Source organism: Psammomys obesus, unplaced genomic scaffold (genome assembly GCF_907164565.1).
Source record: "Psammomys obesus unplaced genomic scaffold, mPsaObe1.curated_primary_1811, whole genome shotgun sequence".
Classification (NCBI taxonomy): Eukaryota; Metazoa; Chordata; class Mammalia; order Rodentia; family Muridae; genus Psammomys; species Psammomys obesus.
The window spans coordinates 6,146,783-6,173,789 of record NW_026588752.1 but is presented as its reverse complement, the minus strand read 5'-3'; the positions used below and the strand labels follow the sequence as shown (position 1 = coordinate 6,173,789).

Genomic DNA, 27,007 nt, shown 5'->3' with positions numbered 1-27,007 from the left:
CGCTGCAGTTGTCCTCTGAGGTGGAAGCCTGTTGGAAGGCAGCAGCAGTTGCTCTCCAAACACAACTACCTCATCCTAGTCTAACCCACTGAGCTTAATTTTGTGGATTTTTCCTGTAACGGGGAGAAGTTTGTTCTTTTCTGAAGAGCTGAGGATGTAATTGAATGACTGAATACTTTCTTAGCACGGGCTCAATCCCTTGGGATACAGCTCTCCCACAGATAGAGGGCTGTAGATGGTACTCTCATTTGCGTCATCAGTGCAAGCGTGTGCTGCACTGTTTGCAGCACGCCCAGGGTCCCACGTTGCCAGGCTCCAGAGGACACACTGACATTTAAAGGCAGCTTGACATTTTTGGTTTGGGCTTCTTTCTCTTGTTAGCTGAAGTGATAAGCTGCAGGAAGCCTTTATTGTAGTCTCAATTCCAAGTGCTAGGGAACTTGCCATGCAAGACGATGACTTAGTTCTATCCCCAAAACCCATCACAATCCCAGTGCTGGAGAGGAAGAGACGGGGGAATCCCTGGGGCCCACTGGCCAGCAAGCCTAACCTAATGAGCGAGCCTCATATCCCTGTGAATGAGCTTGTCTCACAAAACACAGTGGACAGTTCCTGAGGAGTTAACACTTGAGCTTGACCTCTGGCTTCAGCATTCATATACTCAAACATGCAAGAGGCAGGCTTCATATAGTTTGTTTGTTTCTAGAGTGGGGATTTCCAAGGTGGGGAGTGGTAGGATTTCAAGCCCTGAGTTTAGACTTTTTATCCTGTAGGGCGGAGCTTGTCCATCTGCATCGTGAGGGGCTAGGTCTAGCCATTAGGGCCTTCAAGCATTCTATGGGCAGAGCCTGGTGGTTGGAGGTCCTCAGGAGCAGAGCCTGGCCAGGGGTGCTCCTTGCAAGGCTTACAGGTACTAATAAATGCACTCAGGTTCTCTGTAAAAGCAGTGTGTACTCTTAAATGCTGAGCTATCTCTTCAGCCCTACCCTTTACCTTTCATTCCCCAGATAATTATGGATACTTTATTATTCACAGCCAAAGTGGAAGATCTAATCTGGAAGTGAGTATCAAAACCTTTTAAAATGTTGTCTCCCAGGGCCTGGAGAGATGGCCTGGCTCTTAAGAACACTTGTTGCTCTTCCAAAGGACCCAGGTTTAATGTCCAGCAGCAAGATGGAGACTAACAACTGTAACTCCAATTCCAAAGAATCTACATCCTCTTCTGGCCCCTGCATGCAAATGATATACAGACACTCAGGCAGGCAAAACACCAAAATACATTAAAAATATAATAAATAAATCTCTTTAAAGAGTAAAATCTTGCCTCTCTTATAGGACCTACCAAATCCAGCTATATTGTTTTAGAATTTAAAGAATGACCTAAGTTTAGACTTTGCTAAGTTCAATGTTTTTATTTGTGGAAAATCACACATAACCTACATATCCCCTATAGGTTGGATAACTAAATAGGATATACATTGTGACGATGAAATCTTTTTAGCTTTTAAAAATGACACAGATCTGGGCTGATGAGATGGCTCAGCACATAAAGGCACTTGCCACCAAAACCGAAGAGTTCAGTTCAACCCCCAGAACGTATACGGAGGAGGGAGAGAACTGCCTCCCTCGAGTTTTTCTCTGGCCTCCCCATGTGGTATGCACCACCCCCACACAGCAGAGGGATGTAAATAAGTGAATGTGTTTTTTAAAATCATGTGTTTCAAGCCATGCATAAAGATACATGCTTATAAAGCTGGAAGTCAAAAGTTCCCTACATAATCAAACTTCATCTCAAAAAATAAAAATAAAAAAGATACAATTTTTTTTGTAGATAAATAGTCTGAATACATTGTTATACTGAAAACAAACAGATGACAACAACAAACAAACATAAAACAGTTAAGCCGAGCATCTTAGTGGGATGCCTAGAAGGCTAGCCCGATCAGTATGAGAAAGTTCAGGCCAGTCTGTGTTGTACGGCAAAGCCGAGGTCAGTCTGGCCTTCACAGAGACTTCATCTCAAACAGACAACTAGAAACCCACAAAACAGAAAAGGAAACATTAATTTTTAAAAGCCAGTATTTATATTTTCTATTTTAGTATAAAAACAATGCATAGGGTTGGGAGTCTTGCTTATTGGTAAAGGTCTTACCCAGCCTTTGTGAAACCCCAGATTCACTCTATCTCTACCTCAATGAACATGAACACATAAAATGTGCATAAAACTAAGTAAGGCTCTATATCAAAATGTTAATTATATCTTTTCATAGTGGAACTTACTAAACAGCATTTGTTTCCTTTATTCAAGTGAGTTTTGCTGGTAGTGGTAGTGGGTTTTGTTTTATTTTGTTTGAGATAGGGTTCCTCTGTATAGCACTGGCTGTTCAGGAACTTGATCTGTAGACCAGGCTGCCCTCAAACTCACAGAGACCCGCCTACCTCTGTCTTCCAGTGCCAGGATTAAAGGCACATTTGACTGCTACCTAGTTTAAGATTTATCTTTCTCTTCTATGCCTATGAGCGTTATGCATACAAGCATGCATGCATGTATGTATGTATCTGATGCTCTCAGAGGCTGGAAGAGGGTGCTAGATCCCCTAGAACTGGAGTTAATTACATTGTAAAGCACCGTGTGGGTTCTGGGGGGACTGAACCCTAGTCCTCCAAGAATAAATTCTCTTAACCCCTGGACCATTTCTTCAGCCTCTGTTACTTTGGTGAACTTTCTGTGATAAGAATGTATCACTCTTGTCATTCACCCTTCTTATGAACATTTTGTGATAAGGATATATTGCTCTTATCATCCTAAGAAGAATAAAGATTAAAATAATATGTATGTAGTCAGGCTGCCAGTTTGCATACTGGTATACATTTGTCAGTAATTTCGTTCATTCATTCATTCATTCATTTATTCAGGGAACAGATATTTATTGTCAATCAGGGTATAAAGTCAGACCTTGCCTTTGAGGATCACATTTCAAAACTGTTAGGTTCCCAAAGTGCTTTTCCCCACCCTATCTACTAGTCATACAGATTTGCTCTACAGTAATGTGATTTACTTTAATCACTCCCTACAGTAATGTGATTTACTTTACAGTTATTAAATCCATTTAACCATGTTGGAATCGCTCAAAAGCAGGAAGCATTTTTCCTGTCTCTGATCTTTCCTGCATATTCTCAAGCACAGGCACACATAGGACCTATATTCCTTGGATGCTGCTGATTGACTGATGGTGACAAAGTAGAATAAAGACAGTGTATGGGAGAACCAACAGCAAGGGTAATTTTGTTAGGCCTTCATACTCTCATAGCCTCTGACTGAAAATGACTTTAGGATGTCTTTCTGCTTGGTTTTAGGTCTTATTGCTCCATCAAAAGGACAGGCATATATCAATGGATATGAAATTTCAAAAGACATGGTTCAAATTAGGAAGAGCCTGGGCTGGTGCCCACAGCATGATATTTTGTTTGATAACTTAACAGTAACTGACCATCTTTCTTTCTATGGTCAGGTGAGTTGGTGGACAATGGGTATGTGTTCATTCTTAGGAATGGTAAGATAGATTACAGCTCTGGTTCATTTTGGGGGAGTCCTTTTAAGGGAACACATATGTTTCTCAATGTCCTGACAGCGAATGTGGGGAGGTGATTTCCCATGGATCCAATTCTCTATTCACGGACTGGGTGTCCTGTAATTCAGTTCTGATGCTGCCTGCAGCTAACATGCCTCTCCCCTTCAGCTCAAACACCCAGTTCTACAAGACTACCTCCCACTTCAGATGCCTCTTGCAAATTCCAAGTTGTTTGCAAAGCCCACTCCTCAGGCTCAGTATTTTCTGTGACTGCTCAAAAAAAAAAAAAAAAAAAAACTGCAGGGGATACTTATAGTGACCAGTTCATTGCAAAAAAAAAAAAAATTATGGCTACAACGAACACTCAGATGAAGCAAACAGAACAGGGTCTTTGGGAAGGGAGTTCCTTAGGAGCTCAAACCTATCCAGCTCTTCAGTGCATTTGCCAGCCCAGGAACCCCAAACTTAGCATCTTTAAAATTTTATGCAAGATTCGTTTTCTGGTCATGATGGGTTATTTTCCCCACTTTCCCCGGAGGATGGGAGTGGAGTTTAGATCATGGCTTAGTCTTTCCGATGACTAGTCCCCACCACTGAAGCTACCCAGTGGTGTGCAGAGTCACCTTATTAGAACAGAAGACACCCCTTCATTCACATAACTCTAGGAATTTAAGGGTCTCTCTGTAGCAAAGAAGCTCAAGTCTTAAAATAAAAAGCAAATAGTAGGACAAAAGAAACTTCTAAAACCCTTATCATTTTTTGAATTTGTTTTACTTTTTATTCAGATAAAATGCACATCACGTAAAATTTGCTGCTGTTTCTTTCTTTTTTTTTTTTTTTTTTTTTTTTGAGACATAGTCTCACTATGTAGAACTTGGCTGGCCTGGAACTTGCTATGTATACCAGGCTGTACTCACAGAGATCCACCTACTTCTATCTCCCAAGTGCTGAGATTAATGGTGTACATTGCCATGCCCAGCAATATTTTTATTAAGTCTTTGAGAATTTCATACAATGTATTTTGATCATATTCATTATCTAGTCTCCCCCTCCCATACGTACCCTCTCCACCCTCAACTCACTACCCACCCAGCTTTGAGGTTTGTTTTTCCTTCTCCCCCTACCCCCTTCCCCACAGAGTCCACTACTGCTACTTGGAATAATGTCTGCCCTGGAGCAGGAGAGTAGCACATATAAACTCATAGCAATGATGAGAGCACGTACAGGACCAACACAGAATCAAGCCAGACAAAATCTCCAGCACAGAGGTGGGGAGGTGGGCATGAAACCCCGTTACTCGGTCTTTTTGACATCCTGACACTGATGTGTCATGGAGACTTTCTTCTCCAGTTATGTCTACCTGAAGTACTATGCACCTCTTATGGTTGGATGTTTGCTTTTGTGTTTGGAAATTTTTCTGCTGTAATTTCATTAAATAGTCTATTTATTACATTTGATTTTATGTCTATTCCTTCTCCTATGCCATGAAGTATCATGTTTGACCTTTTGAATGTATCCCAGATTGCTTGGAAATTTCATTCATGCTCCTTAATTCCCACTTCTTTATCTGTCTGTTAGTGTTATTGTCTCTACGTGGCCCTCCATCAATGAAATTTAACCTTCTGTATAGTATTGTATGTTAATGATGGTATCTGTTGGGATTTTTATTTGATTGATTGTCTACTTCATTTCAAATATCTGTTTGGTTTTTGTTTTCGTTGTTGTAATGTTTTGAGATAGTGTTTCTCTGTGTAACAGCTCTCGTTGTCCTGGAACTCACTTTGGAGACCAGGCTGGCCTCAAACTCACAGAGATCTGCCTGCCTCTCCCTCCTGCATGCTGGGATTAAAGGCATGTGCCACTACCACCCACCTATTTAGTTCTCCTTCTTCTTTTTTTTTTTTTTTTTTAATGTTTCAACCTCTTTACTGAATTTTCCTACACATTTCGGACTTTCCTTCCAGCTTACTGTCTCATTCACTTCGGAGACTGTATTGTCAAGGTCTTGGATACATTTTTGTAGCTCATTTGTCTGTTTGAATCTTCTGTATGACCATTACTTCTTTTAAAAACCAAGACTCTGAATTCCTTCTCAGACATGTCAGCTGTGTCTGTAGTTTTAGGTTCCCTTTTAGGGGAGCTGATTGATTGGGAATGGGTCATGGCTGGTGGTTGTATTATATTCTTTGTATTTCTTTGTTTTGTGTTATACATCTATGGGGGTGTCTCTAAGTTTTGACTTTCCCTTCTCTTAAGTTTATCTGAATGCTTTATTTTCTGTGATTCTTCCTAAAGAGTTAAGTATATGGGGCTTGGTGTTGATTGTTGATTGGAGGCAATTACACCCTGGCTATGTGCCAACAGGACCAAGGGTAGGGCTGTAAAGGAAGCCACAGACAACCAGATGGAGTAAAAACCTTGGTCATCTCTTGAATTCTGGGAACCCACTGGGAGAAGGACCTCAAACATCAGACCCGCTGAAGCCTGTGTACTATCTGGAGGCAAGGTTAGAGCCACAGACCTGAAGTAACCTCTAGGACCTCAGCATTTTGTACTCCCTAAGTCCTTCACTGAGCACTGGAACCTAAGAAGTCAAAACACCACATTCACACTGACCATAGGGACCTTGGGAACCAAAGCCCCAGGGTCTCAGGGAATCCTGGGAACCCTGGAGCTGAAGCTCATACCCTGCACTGACCTCTAAGGCCCTAGGACTGGAGGCCTGCCTCTAAACTAGCCCTGCTAGAGGTGAGCATCTAGTCTCAAGGTGCTTCCTGACCCAGTGGAGCAGAAGGCCTGTTCCTTCAATGCCCTTGGGTTCCACTGAAACTGGCACCTGGATACAAGTACTCTCTGGTGCCACAGACACCAGAGACCTAGTCTCTTGGAGCTTAAAAGCCATTTGTAAGAAATCTCTCTTCATACCCTTTTCCATTTTTCAGTTGAGTTGTTTATCCTTTAGTAATTTAGTTGTGAGACATTTTTTATTAGATGCTGGCTACTAAACCCTTAACAAATAGATATGGTCTACAGAAACTCTCTCCAATACTATCCATTGTCTTTGTTTCCTGTTTATTGATAGTAATTTTTTTATACACATTCCTTCATACACACACACGTGCACGCATGCAGGCATGCACACGGAAATGACTCTGTAGGAACTGGAGAGATGGTTCAGTAATTAGAGCACTCGTTGGTCTTCCAGAGGACCCAGGTTGGGTTCCCAGCACTCCCATAATGGTTTGCAACCATCCATAGCTCCAGTTCTGGAGATCTGACTCCCTCTTCTGTCTTCTATGGACACCAAACATGCACATGGTCTGCATCCATACATGCACTCACACATAAAAAAAAAAAAAAAAAAGAAAAAAAAAAAAGAAAAGACACTTTAGCTGAGTGTGGTAGCACATGCCTGTAATCCTAACACTCAGAAGGCAGAAGGATCACTGCCAGTTCAAGACCAGCCTGGTTACTCTGCATTGTAAATACCAGGCTACCCAGAGCTACATAGGAAGAATTTATTAAAAAAAAAAAAAGAAAGAAAGAAAGAAAGAAAGATTGGATTCAATCTTCCTTCATCCTTGAATGGGCATCACTGTTCTCAGAATCTCAGTTCTATTCCATTTTTCTGTTTCCTCTCTTTATACAAACACCTCAGTGTTGTATTTCTATAGCTTTAGAGGACGTGCTGAAATCAGAAGTGTGTCTCTGCCAACTTGCTTCTTATCTTCAAGACAGTTTTGATTATTTTGACTTCATTGCTCTTCCATACAAGTTTAGGAGCACAAGTTTTGTCCAAAGCTACAAAAAGTATTTTAAGGGCTATCAGAATTTGTAGGGTGCTTTGAATAGTAACGACATTTTAACATTATTAACAATATTAAAATTTCCAGTCCTTGAATATGAGATGCGTTTCTATTTATTGGTTCCCTTTAATTTCTTTCAATAATGTTTTACAGTTTTCAGTGTACAATTTTTGTATTTACATGATTAAATTTATTCCTAAATATTCTTGTGGTGCTAGTTTTTAGATTGTTTATTGCTAGTGTGAAAAGACCAAACTTGTGGGTGGGGGATGTAGCTTACTTGATACAGCACTTGCTTAGCGTGTGTGAGGCCCTAGGTTCAATGCCTAGCACCACATTAAATCAAGTGTGGTGGCACAAACCTGTAACCTCAGTTTTGAGAGGCAGAGGCAGAGGCAGAGGCAGAAGGATCAGTAGTTTAATGTCTTTCACGGCTACAGAGGTTAGCCTGAACTATATACCTCATGAAACCAAAACATGGGCTGGGGAGTTAGCTAAAGGACCTGTTGTACAAGCCACCACATAAGAGCCCAGCATGGGTGAGGTGGGGAAGGCTGGGGTGGGGGAGGAGTGAAGAGAAGGGGAGGATGAGTGGGTGGGTGGTTTTGTAAGTGAAGTGGAATAGGTGGACTGGATCACTGGACCTCACTGGTTTTCCAGTCTAGCCGAATGATGAGCTCTAGGTTTAGTGAGAGACCCTGTCTCAAAAGATAAGACAGAAAAGCAAGGCACTGAGAAAGAGAACAACACACACAGAAACACAAACACATACACTCCAAAACACACACAGAAACACAAACTTGCACAAGGCTGGCCTTTGAGAGTTGATGACCTCTTGTGTGACCTCTTGTGTGACCTCTGATATGACCTAAGGACTTGGTGGTGACAAAGAAGCTCCTGTCACTTGGGAAGTCCCAAGGATTCAGAGACCTTGCCAGGTACCATGGACAAAGGCTATATAAATTCTTTACTATAAAGCAGTGATTTAAAAACAAAATAGTCATAATATGTTTTTTTAACAGGTTGATGTATTTATTTTTAAGTCATTTACTGTTAAAAATGGATCTGAGGGCCTGAGACCATGGCCACACAACCCAAAGCATTTCAACAAGGCATTAAGTTTTAATTCTGCAGAAGGGTGGGTAGCCATGTCAAATCAAGCAAGCAAACTACACAGCAGGGCTCCTCTGCCTCTGCCTGAGTGGGCAGACACTGGCCTCACATTCTTACATAGTTGTCTAACTCAGAATGACACCATTCATAAGCAAAGTGCAACTTTTGAGAACAGGTTGCAACTTTGAGCACATACTTAGATCCTAGAAAAGTGTAAATTTGCTGGGTGGTAGTGGCGCACGCCTTTAGCCCCAGCACTCAGGAGGCAGAGGCAGGTGGATCTCTGTGAGTTCAAGGCCAGCCTGGTCTGCAGAGTGAGTTCCTGGACAGCCAGAGCTACATAGTGAGACTCTATTTGAAAATAAAGCAGAGATGGAGCAGGAGGGGAGAGATAGGTGTTGAGGAGGAGGAGGAGCTTTTGCCAGATGATGTCCTTCCATCTTTACAGATTCCTTCAAACATGGGACTTCCTTCATCTCACTCTACCCTTTGATAAAAAGAGTGCATTTCATTTACGTTTCCCATATTTATTCACTTACATAGTTCAAATCTTCCTTTGCTCCTTTCCTGAAATGTTTCTTGCATATTTTTCCTGTCCATTTTTTATGTGTATACAAGCAAAATGTTGATGAGACATCTCATCTCCCATCAGTATCACTTGCATCATATCCCCTCTTTTCTTGCCTTTCAGTTGAAAGGCCTGTCTCGCCGGGACTGTCGTGAGAAAATAGAGCAGATATTGTACACCCTCAGCCTGGAGGACAAGCGGAACTTGAAGTCCCAGTTCCTGAGTTTGGGGATGAAGCGCAAGCTCTCTCTTGGCATCGCCCTCATAGCTGGTTCTAAGGTATCGGGCAGGCGGGTCTGGCCTCTTGATGGAGCCAAGTCAGGCTCCCACATGAGGACAAACCCAGGGGTGGTGATGACAATTTAGCAAACTGTGAAGCTGCAGAAGGCCACCCAGCTTGGCCAGCCTGAGGCTGGGATGTGGCCCCATCATTGTCACAAGGCTTCATTCATCTCTGCCCTCAGGTATTGATTCTGGATGAACCCACCTCAGGCATGGATGCAACCTCCAGGAGGGCCTTCTGGGACCTTCTTGAGGAGCAGAAGGGTGACCGCACCATCCTACTGACCACCCATTTCATGGACGAAGCTGACTTTCTGGGAGACCGCATTGCGATCTTGGCCAAAGGGGAGCTACAGTGTTGTGGGTCTTCAGGGTTCCTCAAGCAGAGATATGGTGAGTGGTGGGCAGCAGGAGCCCAGATCAGCTTCCATCCTGACACTCTCCACTGCCTTTGTGAAGGGCCCTGACCCTGCCTGGACACGGCCTTCTCTAGACTTCCTGTTCTGTTGGTCCAGCAGAAGGGCTTGTGAGAATGAGGAAGAAATGAAGAGGTGTCTTTGAGACTTAGCATCATACGACCCATGTTTATATTTCAGTTTGTCAGTTTGCTGCCTCTTCATCCAGGCACCAAACTAATCTATCTTTTCTTAGAATTTTTAAAAAAATCTAATTTATGAAATAGAAACAAACACATAAGCTCCAAAGAAACCCAAAGGCTCTCTGGCTCCTATCTCTCTCACAGCCCATGTCTGACCCATCTGCAAACACATCCATTTCTCTCAGTTTATGACCACATTCTGGCATTCTGGTCTAGCTCACCATCTCCTCCCCCTCTGGATTATTACAAATTCCTCCTACCCCATCTGTCGGTCTCTAATCTTACAGCTTCTCACTCTGTTGTTGACCCATGCGCACCTGGCAACGTACAGCATTCTTCTTTTCAGAATTCCCAAAAACCCTGTCCTTGGCTTATTGCACTCTTATTGTAGTCCCTCTTTACTGCCTAGCACGGTTAGATTTTCCACCATGCCATCTTCCAGTTCTGAAACACAAGAGTGCAGTCAGGTCATGAAGGTTTAAGCTGACCTCAAGAGGTCTCCTCGAAATCTGTCCATTCCGAAATACAGAAAACTATGGCCCAAGAAGAATAGTATAAAGAATAAGAGGATTTTACCATCTTTTATATGGAATTTCAGGTGCAGGATATTACATGACTTTAATAAAAGCACCTCCCTGTGACACAAGGAAGCTTTCTAGTCTTGTTTATCATCACATACCAAATGCACTTTTGGAGTCCAGCATTGGAGAAGAAGTGATATTCATACTTCCTAAGAAGAGCACGCCCAGGTATGGACTGAGTCATTAGCACAGTCTACCGTGGCCACAAAAATTCACACCCTTCACACATGCCCAAATGTGAAATACAGTGTGTCTTGTTACGGGATCAGTATGAGATTCAGGACCCCATTACCTGAATTATGTCTAGCATGGCACCTGGCCTAAACTCATTGGGTTTGGCTCATCTTGAAGACGACTTGTGAATCAGAGAGAGGTTTTCTGACCCACATACACCCAGTGAGTGGTGATCACAAGAAACAGCTTCATTCAGAAACAGGAGTAAAGGCCAATAACACATGTTAGTCTTCAGCACGTCTAAATTCTGGGTTGACTGACACGTGTCTCAGATGTCTGTGTTTTCAGGAACAGGGAATGGATAATGATGGTTTGATTGCCTTTGACTCCATCCTCTGGCTGTTGATTCTGTCTTCTGAGTAATTATTTCTCTTCCATAATTATTTGTTTTCCAGCTGATTGACAGAGCTTAGTAGCTAGCTTCATTTGTTTTCTCCTTTACTGTAGAAGGGTGTCCAAGTTGCTATAATAAGTGCTTCCTAGGTATCCCATGTATCAGATTATGAAAAGCATGTGCTTTTTTTTGGACTGAAGCCATGTTTGAAGTCTTCAAAACATGTCCTGCCATGCCACACTCCCATGTCACCCATACTCACAAATGCCCTGTAGTCTTTTCTGTTAAGACAACTTAAGGTGTTGCCAAACCTCCTGCCACTAAGTAACAATATTTTTCACCATTCTTCCAGCCTCTAGCAAGATTTCTCTTGAAGCCCCTCTTGCCTTATTGTCTTATCCCAAAAGCATGACACATGCTCTAGATTCTCAGAGGTCTTTCATACTGCTATGGTGCTTCTAGCTTCAAATTCTTGATCAGATGTATGTTCCTGAATAGCAACTCAACTCAAATAATTCTAACTTAGCTGAGCCATGGTGGCTCATGCCTTTAATCCCAGCACTCAGGAGGCAGAGGCAGGTAGAGCTCTGAGTTCAAGGCCAGCCTGATCTACCAAGTAAGTCCCAGGACAGCCAGGGCTACACAGAGAAACCTTGTCTTGAAAAACAAAATAGAAAAAGAGAGAGAGAGAGAAAAGAAAAGGAAAAGAAAGAAAGAGAGAGAAAAAAAAGAAAAAAGAAAAGAAAAATTCTGTCTCAAAGTGGCAACAATATCAGTGTTTCTTGTGGGTTTTCCCCCCAGTACTGGTGGCCTAGGGCCTAGGGCCTTGCACATAAAACTCAGAGGCTCTGACTCTTGTGTACTCCTGCTCCCAGAAGCTTCAGTATATTGGCTGCACTGAGCTTGATAGTTTTTATGATCTACATTAGTTTTTTTTCTGGGACTAAAATGATCTGAACTATCCAAGATGACTCATTCCCACATCTGGGAAACAATGCTGACTAACATCTGGGCACTTACTAAAGCTGCTAAGTGTGGCTCTAGTCCTCCTCTAGGTGGAGTTTGGCTTCTCATAGCATGGCAGGTAGAATCCAAGAAAAGACATTCCAAGTACTGAGAGAGAGAGAGAGAGAATGAGAATCTGTCACCTGTCTTTATGCCAGGACTCAGAAATACCAAAATCTTACTTCTGTACTAGATATATTTTAGCTTTATCCCCATAGGAACCTTCTAAAGTAAATGCTATTACCAGTTTACAAGCTATAGTGATGAAACTAAGTGATGAAGCTGAGTTCTGAACAGATATCTTGACAGTAAATGCTATGTCTTTGCCGCTATAGAGAGCTAAGGGTGGTAAAGGATTCACCTTCCATCTTTTTCCCCTGCTTCTAGGTTCAAAGCTCTATTTACTGACTTAGAACAGAGACGGATAGAGCTGGGAATCTCCACTTGGGGGGCTTCTGTCACCACTATGGAGGAAGTGTTCATACGGTAAGCAAAAATGAAACTGGAAGGCTGAGGAGGCAGCTCAGGTGGGTATGTTTGCTGTGTAAGCATGAAGATGGGCACACTGGCTGGCCAGCCTGGCAAAACAGCAGGGATAGTCAGGTTCAGTGAGAAACCCAATCTCAAGAGAGAAGATGGAAAGCAATAAAGGAAGACACCAGACATCTACCTCTGTCATCAAAAGTATCTGTGCACACACATGAGCACACACTGACACACACACACACATACAAACACACGAACAAAACTGACAGCTCCCAAGATCTTAGGTTTGGAAGGGATCATAAACATCATCCATCTAAATATTACCCAATGCTGGACTCTTTTTTTTTTTTCTAATGGTCTTGCTGAATGGCTATCTAGATTTTGATCTAGTGGGATATTAGACAGTAAGAGATGCTGTTAAATGTTTTATTATTCAACATACATGTTAGGGGTGGTGAGACAGGGTCTCTCTATGTATAGCTGTCTTAGACCTCACCATTTAGATCATGCTGGCCTTCAAACTTAAGAAGATCCACCTGCCTCTGCTTCTGCCTCTGCCTCCTGAGTACTGGGATTAAAGGTATGCACCACCACCGCCTGACATCAGTAGCAGTTTTAATGAAAACTTTGTCATTTCCATGGAAGTTAATTTATATGTTTCTGCCTTTCACGGATTTTTAACATTTACACTATTTAAAAAATATTTACCTTACATCGGGGCATGATGGCACACACCTGTAATCCCAACACTCAGGGAGGCAGAGACAGGTGAATCTCTGTGAGTTCGAGGCCAGCCTGGTCTACAGAGAGAATGCCCAAGACAGCCAAGTCTACCTAGAGAAATCATATCTCAAAAAAGAAACAAAAGAATTTTACCTTAGGGATCACAAAATATTTCCTTTACCTTTTCTTCTGGAAACATTATTATTTTAGTTTTAAATTAAGTATATAATTCAGCTGGTGATTAATTTGGGGTATGACTTGATAAGTTATCAATTTTCATTTTCTTCTATATGGCTATCCAGTTGGGACACAATTATTTATTGAAAAGATTTTTTTCCACATTAAATTATTTGAATTCTATTACCAAAAGTCAGTTGACTCTAATTTATCTATTTTCCCAATTCTGCTTCATGGATCTATTTTGTCTTAGATGGTATTGCCACACCGTTGGGATTGTTGTACCTTTTCAATATGTTTTGTAGTCAGGCAGTCTATAGTTTCTCCAGCTTTGTTCTATTTTTAAGATTGTTTAGTTATTATAGTCACTTTGATATAAACTTGTCAATTTCTTAAAAAAAAAAAAAACCCTGCTGGAATGCTAGTCCATTATTTTTAACAATGTGCTACACTAATACAAGGTGTTAATCTTCGGGGAAAAGGAGGTATAGGAAAAGCTCCCTGTACTTGATGCTCTTAGAAGTGGATCTAACAGTCCCAGTCCCACCTCCAGACAGGTACCTGCAGCCCTGGCCAGTATCTAGAAACCATGCCCTCATGAGAAGCCTTGAGACAAGAATCATACCACTCCATTTCTTCACCCACAGAAACTGTGAGACATAATAAATGTTTACAGTTGTTCTAAGCTGCCCAACTTTGATGATAATCTGGGTTGCAATCATAAGCCACACATGTGCCATGTTTTATAAAACTGTGCAGAAGAAAAAACTAGCCACAATTGATTATGTCTTTTGTTGGGACAAATTTCCAGAGCTATGAGCAGAAATACATTATCTGGCACTGAATACTTTTCTCCATGAATGGACTCATCTCTTTGCTTAGACCAGGAGTCAGGGTCAGCAAACTATTCTTAAAGAGCCAGATATTCTATGTTATGCAAGTTGAGTGGCACAATCAAGGATAGTATGTATGTACTTACATAACCACCCAACATGTGACCATTTCAAAATGCAAAACCATTCTAAGTTCAGGGCCAGGAAGAAAGGAGACCGTGGCTGCTTCTGAACCACTGACCAGAACTTACTAAGTTTCTGGTCTATAATCTTAATGGTGCTATGTTTAAAATGTTTAGTTTTGATTATAAAATTAACTAATATGTTATTTTGTTTTAATTTTCATGTAGTACTTTTCAAAACCAAATAACAAAATGTAGTCATAATAGTGTTGCCTAAGAGCTTTGGAAAAGACACAAGTGAGTTAACACAGTGTTTAGTACTATGGACGACCATGCTACCCACCTCACAACTTACACACAGCTCCGTCAGCAATCATTATTATTATTATTCTAACTTAACAGTTTTTCCAAATATGTGAATTTCATTGTTTAAACCTGAGCAGAATGAAATGTATTGTGGTTTTGAGGCTTTGTATTTGCTTATGTTTTTGGTTTGGTTTAGAGTTTCTAAGCTGGCCGATCCTGGCACAAATATCTTAACTGAGAAGCAACCCTCTTTTCATCCTCGTCCCCGGATTCACAGAGTTCCTGTTGACAGAATTAAGTATCTTCACTCAAGGATCTTCTCAGTGCACCCTAGGCAGATGATCAAACAAAACACTGGAGTAAGCATCCTATTTCAGATACATGAAAAAAAAATGTGGTTTAATTAATGGAATCATGCTATCATTCCATCAAAAGCTGGGTAGGCAAGGCATAGTGGTATACACCTCTAATCCCAGCACTCAGAAGGCACAGGCTGATGAATCTCTGTGAGTTCAAGGCCAGCCTGGTCTTCATAGTGAGTTCCAGGAACAGCCAAGGCTACACAGAGAAACCCTGTCTCAAAAACTAAAAATAAAAAAGAGCTGAGTTTAGTAATACATGCCTGTAATCCCAGTGCTTGAGAGACTGAAGCAGGAAGATTATGAGCTCATGGCCATCCTTGGCTACCTGTATAGATCCTGTGTCAATCAAATAAGATAAACTATGGGTCTGTCAGGCTTCAGCAATATTACACAGCCTGCTCCAGTTCAAAGGCAGAAGTGTTCTAGGGTTACTATTGCTGTGATGAAATGCCACGAGCAGGGCAACTCTTATAAAAGAAATCATTTAACCGGAGTAGCAGCTGAGAGCTTACATCCTGATCTCTATGCAGGAGGTGGAGCGGAAGGGGGGTGGAGGAAGAGGGAGAGAGGGGCGGCTAGGCCCGGTGTGTGCTTTTGACACAATGCTTCTGATAAGGCCACATTTGTAATCCTGCCTAAGCAATCCGCCAACTGGGAACCAAACATTCAAATATGTGAACCTATGGAGGCCATTCTCATTTAAACCACTGCAAGGGGTAATTAACCCAGTAGAAAAACAGTATCCATGGGCTAGAGAGGTGGCTCAGTGGTTAAGAGCACTGTCTGCTCCTCCAAAGGACCCCCGGGGTTCAATTCCCAGCACCCATATGGCAGCTCACAACTGTCTGTAATGCCAATTCCAAGGGATCTGACACCTTCACATTAATGCACATGAAATAAAATTAAATAAGTTATTAAAAAAAAAAAAAAAAAGAAGAGAAAAAGTATCCAAAACACCCTAGCAGGGGTCAGGCCATTAAGAGATTGAGAGAACTACTTGGCCAGAATACATAATCTTTGTGCTGTAAAGTAGGACATATATTGTACCATGCAGAATTTAAATTTCAAAAAATGTATTTATAATCCCAGCTTGTGGGAGGATGACAGAGAAGGATTCTAAGTTTGAGATTATCCTGGATTTCCTAGAAAAACCTTGTGTAAAAAAAAAAAAAAAGTATATATGTGTGTGTGTGTGTGTGTGTGTGTGTGTGTGTATGTGTGTGTTTTCTTGTGAAATACATGAGAAATCTATGATGTGTTTTTAATATTGGAAATATTTTTTTTTTTTTTAGTTTTTGAAACAGGGTTTCTCTTTGTAGCCCTGGTTGTCCTGGAACTCACTCTGTAGACTGGACTGGCCTGGAACTCACAGAAGTCTGCCTGCCTCTGCCTCCTGAGTGCTGTGGGCTGCCACCACCCAGCTTGAAATACATTTTATAAAGAAATTTTACTTAGCTCTCAATAGTATTGGCATAAGACAAAATTATTATGGGTTAGAGATTGATTTCCTTGTTTCACAATCTTGAGCCACTTGGTAAAGGGGAAGTTCTCATCCATAAAGCTAGGACATGTCCGGGGGTTTTTTGGATCAGCCGTCTATCTCTGAAAATCCTTAGCAAGGCATTGTCTGGTACCATGTGGTCATGGTGTGCATGGTGTGGTCAGGGGAAGGCACCTCCCGTGAGAGGGTTTCTCTCTGGAGCCCTGGCTGTCCTGGAATTCTGTAGACCAGGCTGGTCTTGAACTCACAGAGGTCTACCTGACTCTGTCTCTCGAGTGTGGGGATTAAAGGCGTGCACCACTACTGCCTGGCTCCTGTGAGCTTCATATAAAGCACTTCTATGTCTGCCTTCTGATGGGTTAGAACAGATCTTGGGAAATGATGACGGTACGTGTCCATCACACCAAGGGTAGAAAACTCAAATAACACTTGGTAGAGACCTCCACTGGCTTGTTGGTATTTGTGACCAGGAATGCCAGATTTAAACCTGACCTCGAGGCCTCCTTCCACAAGGGCTCCTAGGCAAAGGGCTGTGTATTTAAGTACTGGAACGTAGGTCTTTCACAGATCCTCAGTCATGCTGCCTCCCAGAGAAGCCACGTGAGCCTTGCAGCACTGACCAGGCGACTTTCCACTCCAAGCCCAGGGTGAGCTCCTTGCGCCCCTGGGCAGATAACTGTATATTGTGATTTTGACTATCATGTCCTTCAGGACATGCTTATGGTTCCCCCTATTTATAAAAATTATCTGAGCAGAAGTGGAACATGTGAGTTAAAGGTTACTTTGAAATTAAGTTATGTTCATCTAGAGAATTTTTGTTTTTTTTGAGATAAGTTTCACTATGGAGGCCTTGGCTGGCCTGGAACTCACTGTGCAAACCAGTCTGGCCTCAAACTCTCAGAGATTCTTCTGCCTCGGCCACCTGACTTCTGGAATTAAAGTTGTGTGTCACCTGCGAGAATTTTTAAAAGATTTATTTACTTTTTATGTGTATAAGTGTTGGCATGTGTGTCTGTGCGCCGAATGTGTACCCAGGGTACATGGAAGTCAGAAGGCGTCGGATCCTCTGGAACTGGAGTTAGATGCTTGTGAGCCACCATGTGGGTGCTGGGAACTGAACTTGGTTCCTCTGGAAGAGCAGACAGTGCTATTAACTAATGAGCCATCTCTGCAGCCACCCAAGAATTTTTTTTTTTAAAGTTGGAACAAATGAAAAATCCACCAGTGGTGCCATTTCTTCTATACTCTTATCAAATTTAAATTCTTACAAGTCTTGAAGGCAGAAAAAAATGTTATCGTTTATATTTGGTGTCTGAAGTTCCTTTGGTTCTACACTCCAGAAGTGTTCCAATGAACACTTCCTCCTCCTGCTGGTTAGCACGATGACATCACAAGGCTTCTTAACCTGAAGCAAATTCTGGACACCGTTGAGAAGTGGGGTGTAAAGTGGAGGACTGTGAGCAGGCAAGAGCAGGGGCCATGTTAGTGCTTCTGGCTTTGCCACTATGTTGAAGCCACGCCTACCTTCTTCTTCCTTAACTGTAGTTCTGTCTTCTCTGCCACTATGTTGATGCCACACCTACCTTCTTCTTCCTTAACTGTAGTTCTGTCTTCTCTGCCAACAATTCTACGCCATGCTCCTGAAAAAGGCCATGTTCTCTTGGCGCAACTGGATACTGGTGTTACTTGTACAGATTGTGTTGCCTCTGGTGATCATCATGTTAAGCCTCACTTTTTTCAACTACAAATTAAAGAGAGTGGAAAACATACCGTTGGAGCTAACTTTAAAAACATACGGGCAGACTATTGTTCCATATTTTGTTTCTGCGAATTCCCACTTAGATCCTTCACTCACAGATAAATTTGCAGAGATGCTTCTGGCTGCAGGACAGATTCCTTTGAATATTCAAGGTAAGTGCCAGGATAAGGGGGCTGAGCTGGAAGTGGGCCTGTCTTTCTTTGCAGGGAAGCTGTGTCTTTCTGGACCACATCATGCCCTCTAAGTCAGACTGAACAACTGGAAGCCTCAGAAAAGTGCCATTTAGACTCTAGATGACAGGAAGTAGATGGCTTCTAGAGATGAGGCCATATGTGTCTCCCTAGAGGTTATGGTGTCCCCATGTCACTGCGGCACACCCTTGAAGGGGATGGTTAGACCCCAGAACCTTCCTCTTCCTTTCCCATATCCTGTCCACAAGGAGTCTAGTTCGTACTTCCCCATCCCCCTTTCATGACACTCCACCACAGGCCCAATGCAACAGGGCTGACTGACCATCAACTGAGCTATTAGCTAAAACAAACCTTTTTTCTTTATAAATTGATTATCTCAGGTATTTGTTACAGTGACAGAAAGCTGGCTTAATATATTATGCTTATAAAGCTTCAGTTTCTTCGTACATCAAATTGGGAGAACCCTGTTGTGTAGTATCTTTGGAACAATTTATCATGAACATATTATATAGTTGGTGTCCAGTCTATAATGTCATTGTTAATTTTTTTAGAAGACTAAAGGTCTTTTTTTTTTTTCAGCTTTAAAGGTTCTAAAAGTATAAGTAGATTGTATACGTAGATTGTATACAGGTAGATTGTAATAGACATATCTCAGCTTTGGAGGATCAGAGGAAGCCCATGGCAAGACCCTGCCACCTGAATAGGAATTGCCTGGTATAAAGGAAAGATAATCAAAGGCATTCCAAACAATACAAGGAACTGCAAGCCTAAGGGACTCTAAGATCATAGGTATAATGAGAATTCGAAAACATGAGACCAAGAGTCTGGATAGTGATTAAATAAAATAGTTTCCTCTTACTTTGTTACCCTGCAACAAAAAAGAAAGTAGAGGTTTATTCTGGCACATGGGCTGAGTTGAGAAGTTCAAGAATGAAGTATCTTCTATTTGCTTCTGAGAAGAGCTTCATGTTGTATGTTGTAACGTGCTGGACAGGAGGAAGGGATTTCATGAAAGAAGAAGCCAAATCCGCTGTCATAATAACTCGGTTACCATAACAAACCACCTCCAAAGAGAATTGACTTGCTCCCACTAGTGCCGCAATAACCCTTACGGATGAAGCATCCCTGCCCACAAAGTCATCCACGTCAAAGTTCTCAGCACCTTTCCGTGCTATTATACTGGGGACTGACTTTGTATATATGGCATCCAAGCCATAACACAGAAAATGACTTCTAAACGAGGCATCATGGCATGTGCTTTTAATCTCAGCACTCATTAGGCAAAGACAGGCCAGTCTCTGTGAGTTTAAAGCCAGCCTGGTCTATACAGTGAGTTCCAGGACAGCCTGGGCTACATAGCAAGACCCCGTCTCAAAAACACATGACTAAAACAAAACATAAAGTGAATATATCCATGTGGCTTTGCCCGGAGGTCAGAGTCACTGCAAGTTGGCAGGCAGGAGTATGCTGTTATTAGGTGTGTCCTTTCACACCACATATGCAGAGACTGTATGTGGGTCGCCTCTTCCCCGGAGGGCTGTTGGCCACCAGCCCACGAGGACAGGAGGAACAGAGGCACGCCACAGGGCTCAGAAGGCTGTGAACACAACGTTATAGCCTCTGGGAACCACTTCAGAAAGATAGCCCAGCTTTGTTTGGGGTAAACAAAGACTTCATGGTGCTTGGGGAGTGGGGGGGGGGGTCACAGGATAGGTGTACATAATTGGTTAAGGCTAGGAAATTTAGTGACAGTTGATTTGCATTTGGAAGCACACACCTATCTTATGAACCGGAACACAATACCTAATTATACTATAGGTGCAGGGAGGGGAGAGCTAGCAGAGAACTATGCCAAAGGCCATCTGTGCCTAAAGACATTCCCCAGATAAGGTCAAGCAGAGAGTCAGAGGCCCTGCTGCAGAAAGGGAATCCACCATCGCGCCGAGCTCAGAAAGGCTATCTAGAAACCTCAAACATCAGGGTCCTCCAACAACTGTATAGAAGGTGAACAGTTTTGTTTGGGACCACATGGTCCCAGAAGACAATGGGGCGAGACCTGGTTGATGTGGTAGGAAGGAAAGAAGTAGCTGGAATCAAAAGGACTTAAGAGATGGAGGTTTGGAAATCAGCTGGAACTCAATAGAGACCAGGGCAGGAAGAAGCCAGCTCTTGGATATGTGTAAGTTAGTGATGGGTACCCCAAAGGAGCAGAAGATGAGGGAGGCCCATGATGAGTGCACTGTGTGCCATTGGACCCGGTGTGATATTTGCTCAGCAATTCTCACTGCCTAGTGTGCCTTTGCCTTCCTTTCTAGAACCTGTTGAGGGCTTCCTACTACAAAAGGCAAAAGAGGCTCCTGAAGACTTTGACAAGCGCTATGTGATGGCAGCTTCATTTGAAGGGGGGAAGAACCACACTACAGTGAAGGCACTGTTCAACAACCAGGCATACCATTCCCCCGGCCTGGCTTTGACCCTGGTGGACAATATTCTCTTCAAGTTGCTTTCTGGTGCCAATGCTTCCATCACCACAACCAACCATCCTCAGCCTCTGACAGCCAAAGAGCAATCAGAGAGTATCTTGTACCAGTATGTGACACTTCCCCCCTCCCAACTCCAGGCTTACATGTCTGTGGGTCTTCTTGCTTTTCCACCTATTTCTTTCTTTGTCTCATTTTAATTTCAAGTGATTGTGTTGGAAGAAGGCTGCTATTCACAGTTGCCCCGTGTTCTGTCTTTTATAGGGGCCCCAAAGGCCACTACCTTGTCATCAACCTTCTCTTTGGGATAGCTTTCCTGACAAGCTCTTTCTCCATCCTGGCAGTCATCGAGAGGAGCATTAAGTCTAAGACCATCCAGTTTTTAAGCGGAGTCAGTGTGGTTGCTTTCTGGCTCTCTGCTCTGCTATGGGATCTCATCTCTTTCCTCATTCCCACTCTGCTGCTAGTGGTGAGTACCGGTGTGATGTAGCTTCCTGCAGACCATGAGCTCCCCTTACAGCCCCGTCTGCAGAACCAGAACCAGCTGGGAAGTTTAACTAGTAGGTAGCTCAGGCCTGACTGGAATGGTGGATGGATAGGAAAGCTCTCTCATCACAAACCCCAGGGGCAAGTTCATTTAGCTTTGATATCTTCCGGCACAGGGTGCCTTGCTCTGGGGGGGTTATGTAGCACCCACAGAGCTGCTGCATCAAGTCAATGAGAGACGGTTTTGGTTTTGGATATTATTCAGAAGTAGATAATCAGAGCACAGGGGTTGAAGTATTTGGTTGTGATTGAATACTCAGGGTTCCCTGAGTATTTTGTGCAGAGTTGGTCATTTCCTGCTTTGTTCTCTCTCTCTCTCTCTGCCTGTGTGTTGGGGAGGAGTGGTTTCTTTCTTTCTTTCTTTCTTTCTTTTTTTTTCTTTCTATTTTTTTTTTGGTTTCTCTGTGTAGCCCTGGCTGTCCTGGACTTACTTTGCAGACCAGGCTGGCCTCGAACTCACAGAGATCCGCTTGCCTCTGCCTCCCTGAGTGCTGGGATTAAAGGCGTGCGCCACCGCGACCAGCTTGCTCTGTGTGTTTAATATGCATCTCTTCATCCTTTATTGTATTGCACTGTTACTGATAATCAGAGTTTGCTCATTAGTTAATGCTTGTGAGGCGTAGTTTACACCTTGCTTTAAACCCTGAGACCATGGGGAAGTGAGCCGGCTCAGTGAGTAATGGTGCTCACTCACAGGCCTTATGCCCTGGGCACAAGATGGCAGGAAGAACCAACTCCAAAGAGCTATCCTCTGTCCACACACACCCCTGGCACACAAGCAGTGCCTCCACTCAGACAAATACATACAATAATTAACGCTGAAATCACTGTATTGTTAGCACTTAGGATGACCTCTTACTGACTTTTTCAAAATTTTCCCTTTCTTAAGTTGGTGTTCCTGTGGTATAAGGAGGAAGCTTTTGCACACCCTGAGAGTGTCCCGGCGGTGATCTCCATAATGATGCTCTATGGCTGGGCTGTCATCCCTCTCATCTACATAGTCAGCTTCTCTTTTAAGACTCCCGGTAGCGCATGTGTTAAGCTTGTGGTAATGCTCACCTTCTTGAGCATCAGCCCCTTTGTGCTTGTCACGGTCACAAGTGATAAAGGTGAGATCACACCTATGTTTTGAATAAAGCACTCTTCTCTCTTGTAGCAGCCACAGCAGTTAACACCCACAAAAATGTGTGTCTGCCAAAGGCCCAAGAGGGAATGTTCTAGCTGCTATGGGCTGAAGGTTTCCAACTGGAGTGTGCCAGATACGTGGATGGACAAACAGTGCAAGCACACTCACTCGGTAGATTATTGCTCAGCTGGAAAAAGGAACAATGTTCAGCTAAAAAAGTTTGCTGTATCCTATGTGAAGTCCATGAACAGACAAAATGAACCCTGGAAACAGAATCAGAAAAAGGATTTGCCTCTGGGTTGGGAGTGTGGGCTAGGAAGAGCTGACCAAAGGGGAATGCAGAGATGTTTGTGAACTGGGCACTAATTTACATGGACTTACGTACTTACTAATCATTGTCCAGCTGTGGTCTAAGAATTTCACTAAAATGCAGTGTTCTTTAATTAAAAAAATAAGTAAATAGTCAGATTGGAGGAAGCATTCTTCTTAAGTAAAAGAAACTAAGATTGAGTCATTAATTTACAGCACACACACTTGAAACTGACAGTTTCATGTTTATGCTCCCGTCTCTGGTCAGGGTTGGACAGAAGGGCTGATAGGCTGCCTCTGCATTCCTCTTTTTATTAGAACTTACTGTATGTGTGTGTGTGTGCACATATGTGGGGTCACATGTCGGAAAGAAGGCATCAGGTCCTCGGCAACTGTGGTGACAAGTGGTTTGTGAGCTATCAGACATTGTTGATGGGAACCAAACTCCAGTCCTCTGTAAAAGCACAAGGTTCTTAATTGCTGACCATCAATCCAGAGCCTTCATTTGTGCCTCCCAACTCCTTCAGATTGACTTTACTTCCCTTCCTCTTTTTCCTTTGTGTTTAAAAGTAATTTTTTATTTGGGGGCTTGGTGAGATGGGACAGCAGCTAAGAACTCTGGCTGCTCTTCAAGAGAACCCAGGTTTTATTTTCAGCACCCACACGGTGGCTCACAGATGTCAGACCCCCTCCAGTCTGAGGGGGTCTAATGCCCTCTTCTAGCCTCCAGGGGCACTGCATACACATGATATACAGACATACATGCAGGCAAAACATTCATATACGTAATTTTTCATCAAGAAAAATTATTTTATGTGTGTCTTTGCCTGAATGACTATATGTACATCACTGACATGCCTGGTGTCCACAGAGGACAGAAAGGATGTCAGATCCCTTGGAACTGGCGTCACAGTGCTGTGAGCTGCCATGTAGGTGCTGGGAACTAACTCGAGATCACCTGTAAAAGCAGCAAGTGCTCTTAACAACCGAGCCAGCTCTCCAGTCCTTCTCCTTACGCTTCACTTGACATTTGATTTACAAGTTCCCTTTTCTTTTATTTGGGGAATTGTCCTCTCACCCAAGGGACCCTTATTGACAGTTTAAGTCTCTATAAACTATGGAGGAAGGGATTGCATACTCTTTGTCTGACTTCAAGATGACACTCCCAGAGCTGGTGATGTGGTAGAATGCTTGATTAGCATGAGTGAGGCCCTAGGTTCAAGACTAGTATGGGGAGGGAGGGGATTGGGGAACAAAACACCTCAGTAACTCCAACACTGGCTCCCACGCCCTGTTCTTTCTGGCTCAGCTAACCTCCAACCCACACTCCTCCACCTTTTCACCTCTGTTCGCTCAGCCCTGCTCCCTCTGATGTTCTCAGACACAGTGTGCTCTTTAGTTTTACCTGCAAGAACAGGGTAATTGAAGTAGAGAGACAGATTCCAGGAACTAACCAAAGTACTCAAATCCTAGAGGTTGGATGAATAGAGGGGAAGTCAGCACAAGCAGTCAGGAAACCATGGTGCTGGTCTGGAGACCTGAGACTGGGATGGTCCAGACTATAGAAGTGAGTCAGGTGAGATGTTGAAGTGTGCACTTTCCCTCATGCAAGTAAATTTGGTGCTTTCTGTTCTCTTCGCAGAGCTTGGCTATGCAAAAATCTCAGACCTCTTGGATCATATATTCCTAATACTTCCCGGACATTGCCTGGGAATGGCTTTTTCCAACTTGTACTACAACTTTGAACTTAGAAAGTTTTGCACTGCTAAGAGCTTGGATGATATTGACTGCAATGATGTTTGTAAGTTCTGTAAATAAAATTTGCTGATAATATTTTATCCTGATATGATTTACGTAATATTATTTGGCCTTTCTTTGTTTTCCCTATGTTTTTGAGACATGATTTCTCTGTGTACCTTGGCTGTCTTGGAACTCGATCTGTAGGCCAGGCTAGCCTAGAACTCAGAGATTCTTCTGCCTCTGCCTCCCAACTGCTGGATTAAAGGCATGTACCACCACCTGGTTTAATTTGGTCTTTTTGAGACAAAGATCTCACTTTGTATCCCTGACTGTTCAGGAATTTACTTTTTATACCAGGCTAGCCTTGAACTTGCAAAGATTTACCTAGTTACAGGTCTGTGCTACCCTGTCAAAATGTAATTCATTGCAACCCTTTTATATGAAGTGACATGGTATTTTCATATAAGCTGTGCATATTAGCACATTCTCTGTCTCTGTCTGTCTTTGTGTGTGTGTGTGTGTGTGTGTGTCGCTTAGGATCTAATACAGAGCCTTGAGCATATTAGACAAGTGTTCTACCACAGAGCTATGCCCTAGTCTGCTAACTCATACTTTAAATTATCTCTAGATTTCTTAAAACACATAATACAGTGTAAATGCTATGTAAATACTAGTTACACTATATTTTAAAATGACAGATAAAACTATAGCTATTTAGTACAGATACAGTTTTTATTTTCTGAAAAATTTTCACATTGTTTGAAGCCAACAATAGGTTCAACGTTGCAGAACCTATGAATACAGAGAGATAACTATACTGTACCATTTATAAGGGACCCAGGAAGACAGTAACACACAGACCAACAGGAGACTAGTTAACAAACTGTTGAACACCTGTACAGTAGAAAATGACACAATTATCAAAATGTTATTTCATCTGTATATTTCATGTGGTCACTGTCTGTTATATATTATTAAATGAAAAAAGTACATTGGAGAAGTTAATACATAATTTTATTCCATTTTCATTTTAAAAGATAGTGTCTGGGCCAATGATATGATTCAGTGGATAAAGGTGTTTGTTGCCAAGCCTGATGACCTAAGTTTGAACCCTTGGACTCACTTGGTAGAAGAAGAGGATGAATTTTCACAAATTGTCTAATCTCCAAATGTGCCCACCCTTTGGGTTTACACACATAAAAAACAAATAAATAAATAAGTGTGATATTAAAAATTAAGGGCTAAGCTAGGCATGGTGGTATACACCTTTGATAGCGGCACTCAGGGAGGCAGAGGCAAGTGGATTGCTGTGAGTTCAAGGCCAGCCTGGTCTACAAAGTAAATCCAGGACAGCCAAGGCTACACAGAGAAACCCTGTCTTGAAAAACAAACAACAACAACAAAAAAAACTAAGGGCTGGAGAGATGGCCTAGCTCAGTAGTAATTTGACTAAAATGCATGATGCCCTGAGTTGGAGCACCTATACTACGTAATCAAAATTAAAAGTATGAAAGAATTATGTACAACACTATGCAATCATTACAATGTTTAAGGAAATGGAAAAGTACTCTCACTGCTTATGTCATTCCCTTTTATTTTTCCCAAATGAGCATATATCTATTGTATAATTTTAAAATACACATCCTTACAAAAATTTAAGACGGATCAGATGAAAAAGAGAACAGAGCCCTTGCCAGTGGGCTTTGTTTGGCGTGATTCTGCAGTGCTGGATGGAACCTCAGGGTCTCCTGAATGCTGACCAAGTGTTTTCCCACTGAGTTGACCCCCAGTCTCCTCCTGAGGTGTTTCTACATGAGTGGTCAGTTCAGCTTCAGGCGGACTGATGATTGAAAGGACAATCAAACATATAAGTATTTTGGGTTTTAGATAAATGTCATATAAACAAGAAAAAAATCTTGTCTTGTTATTAATGTTTTTTTGGGTTTTTTTTGCCACAACATGCTAAGCATACTTTACCACTGAGCTACTTTTTCAAGCTCTCGTATTTTTAATTGACAAACATTATATGTATTTATACACTCAATCTTTTATGGTGTTCCTGTGTATTTTCATGTTATGTGTGTGGGTGTTTTGCCTGCATGTATGTCTGTGTGATCCCCTGAAACTGGAGTCACAGACAGTTGTGAACTGCCGTGTGGGTTCTGAAAATTGAACCAGGGTCCTATGCAGGAGTGACCAGTGCTCTTATCCACTGAGCCATCTCTCCAGGTCCCTTGTTGTTTTTTGAAAATA

General features: G+C 42.4%; 1 protein-coding gene across 8 annotated transcripts in view; it reads left to right on the top strand.

The window, feature by feature from the left end:
* Window positions 1–27,007, top strand: part of LOC129674689 (ATP-binding cassette sub-family A member 17-like) — a 75,456-nt gene that overhangs the window by 31,784 nt on the left and 16,665 nt on the right. For 7 of the 8 annotated variants that reach the window (XM_055604831.1, XM_055604829.1, XM_055604830.1 and 4 more), the window contains 11 exons: window positions 3,358–3,512; window positions 9,183–9,338; window positions 9,524–9,734; window positions 10,538–10,688; window positions 12,481–12,579; window positions 14,937–15,099; window positions 18,208–18,514; window positions 20,869–21,142; window positions 21,298–21,502; window positions 22,469–22,688; window positions 24,657–24,815. In XM_055604831.1, coding sequence (XP_055460806.1) covers window positions 3,358–3,512; window positions 9,183–9,338; window positions 9,524–9,734; window positions 10,538–10,688; window positions 12,481–12,579; window positions 14,937–15,099; window positions 18,208–18,514; window positions 20,869–21,142; window positions 21,298–21,502; window positions 22,469–22,688; window positions 24,657–24,815 — 2,100 coding nt within the window. The remainder of the gene's footprint in view (window positions 1–3,357; window positions 3,513–9,182; window positions 9,339–9,523; window positions 9,735–10,537; window positions 10,689–12,480; window positions 12,580–14,936; window positions 15,100–18,207; window positions 18,515–20,868; window positions 21,143–21,297; window positions 21,503–22,468; window positions 22,689–24,656; window positions 24,816–27,007) is intronic. The other variant, XM_055604832.1, reaches the window with a different exon arrangement.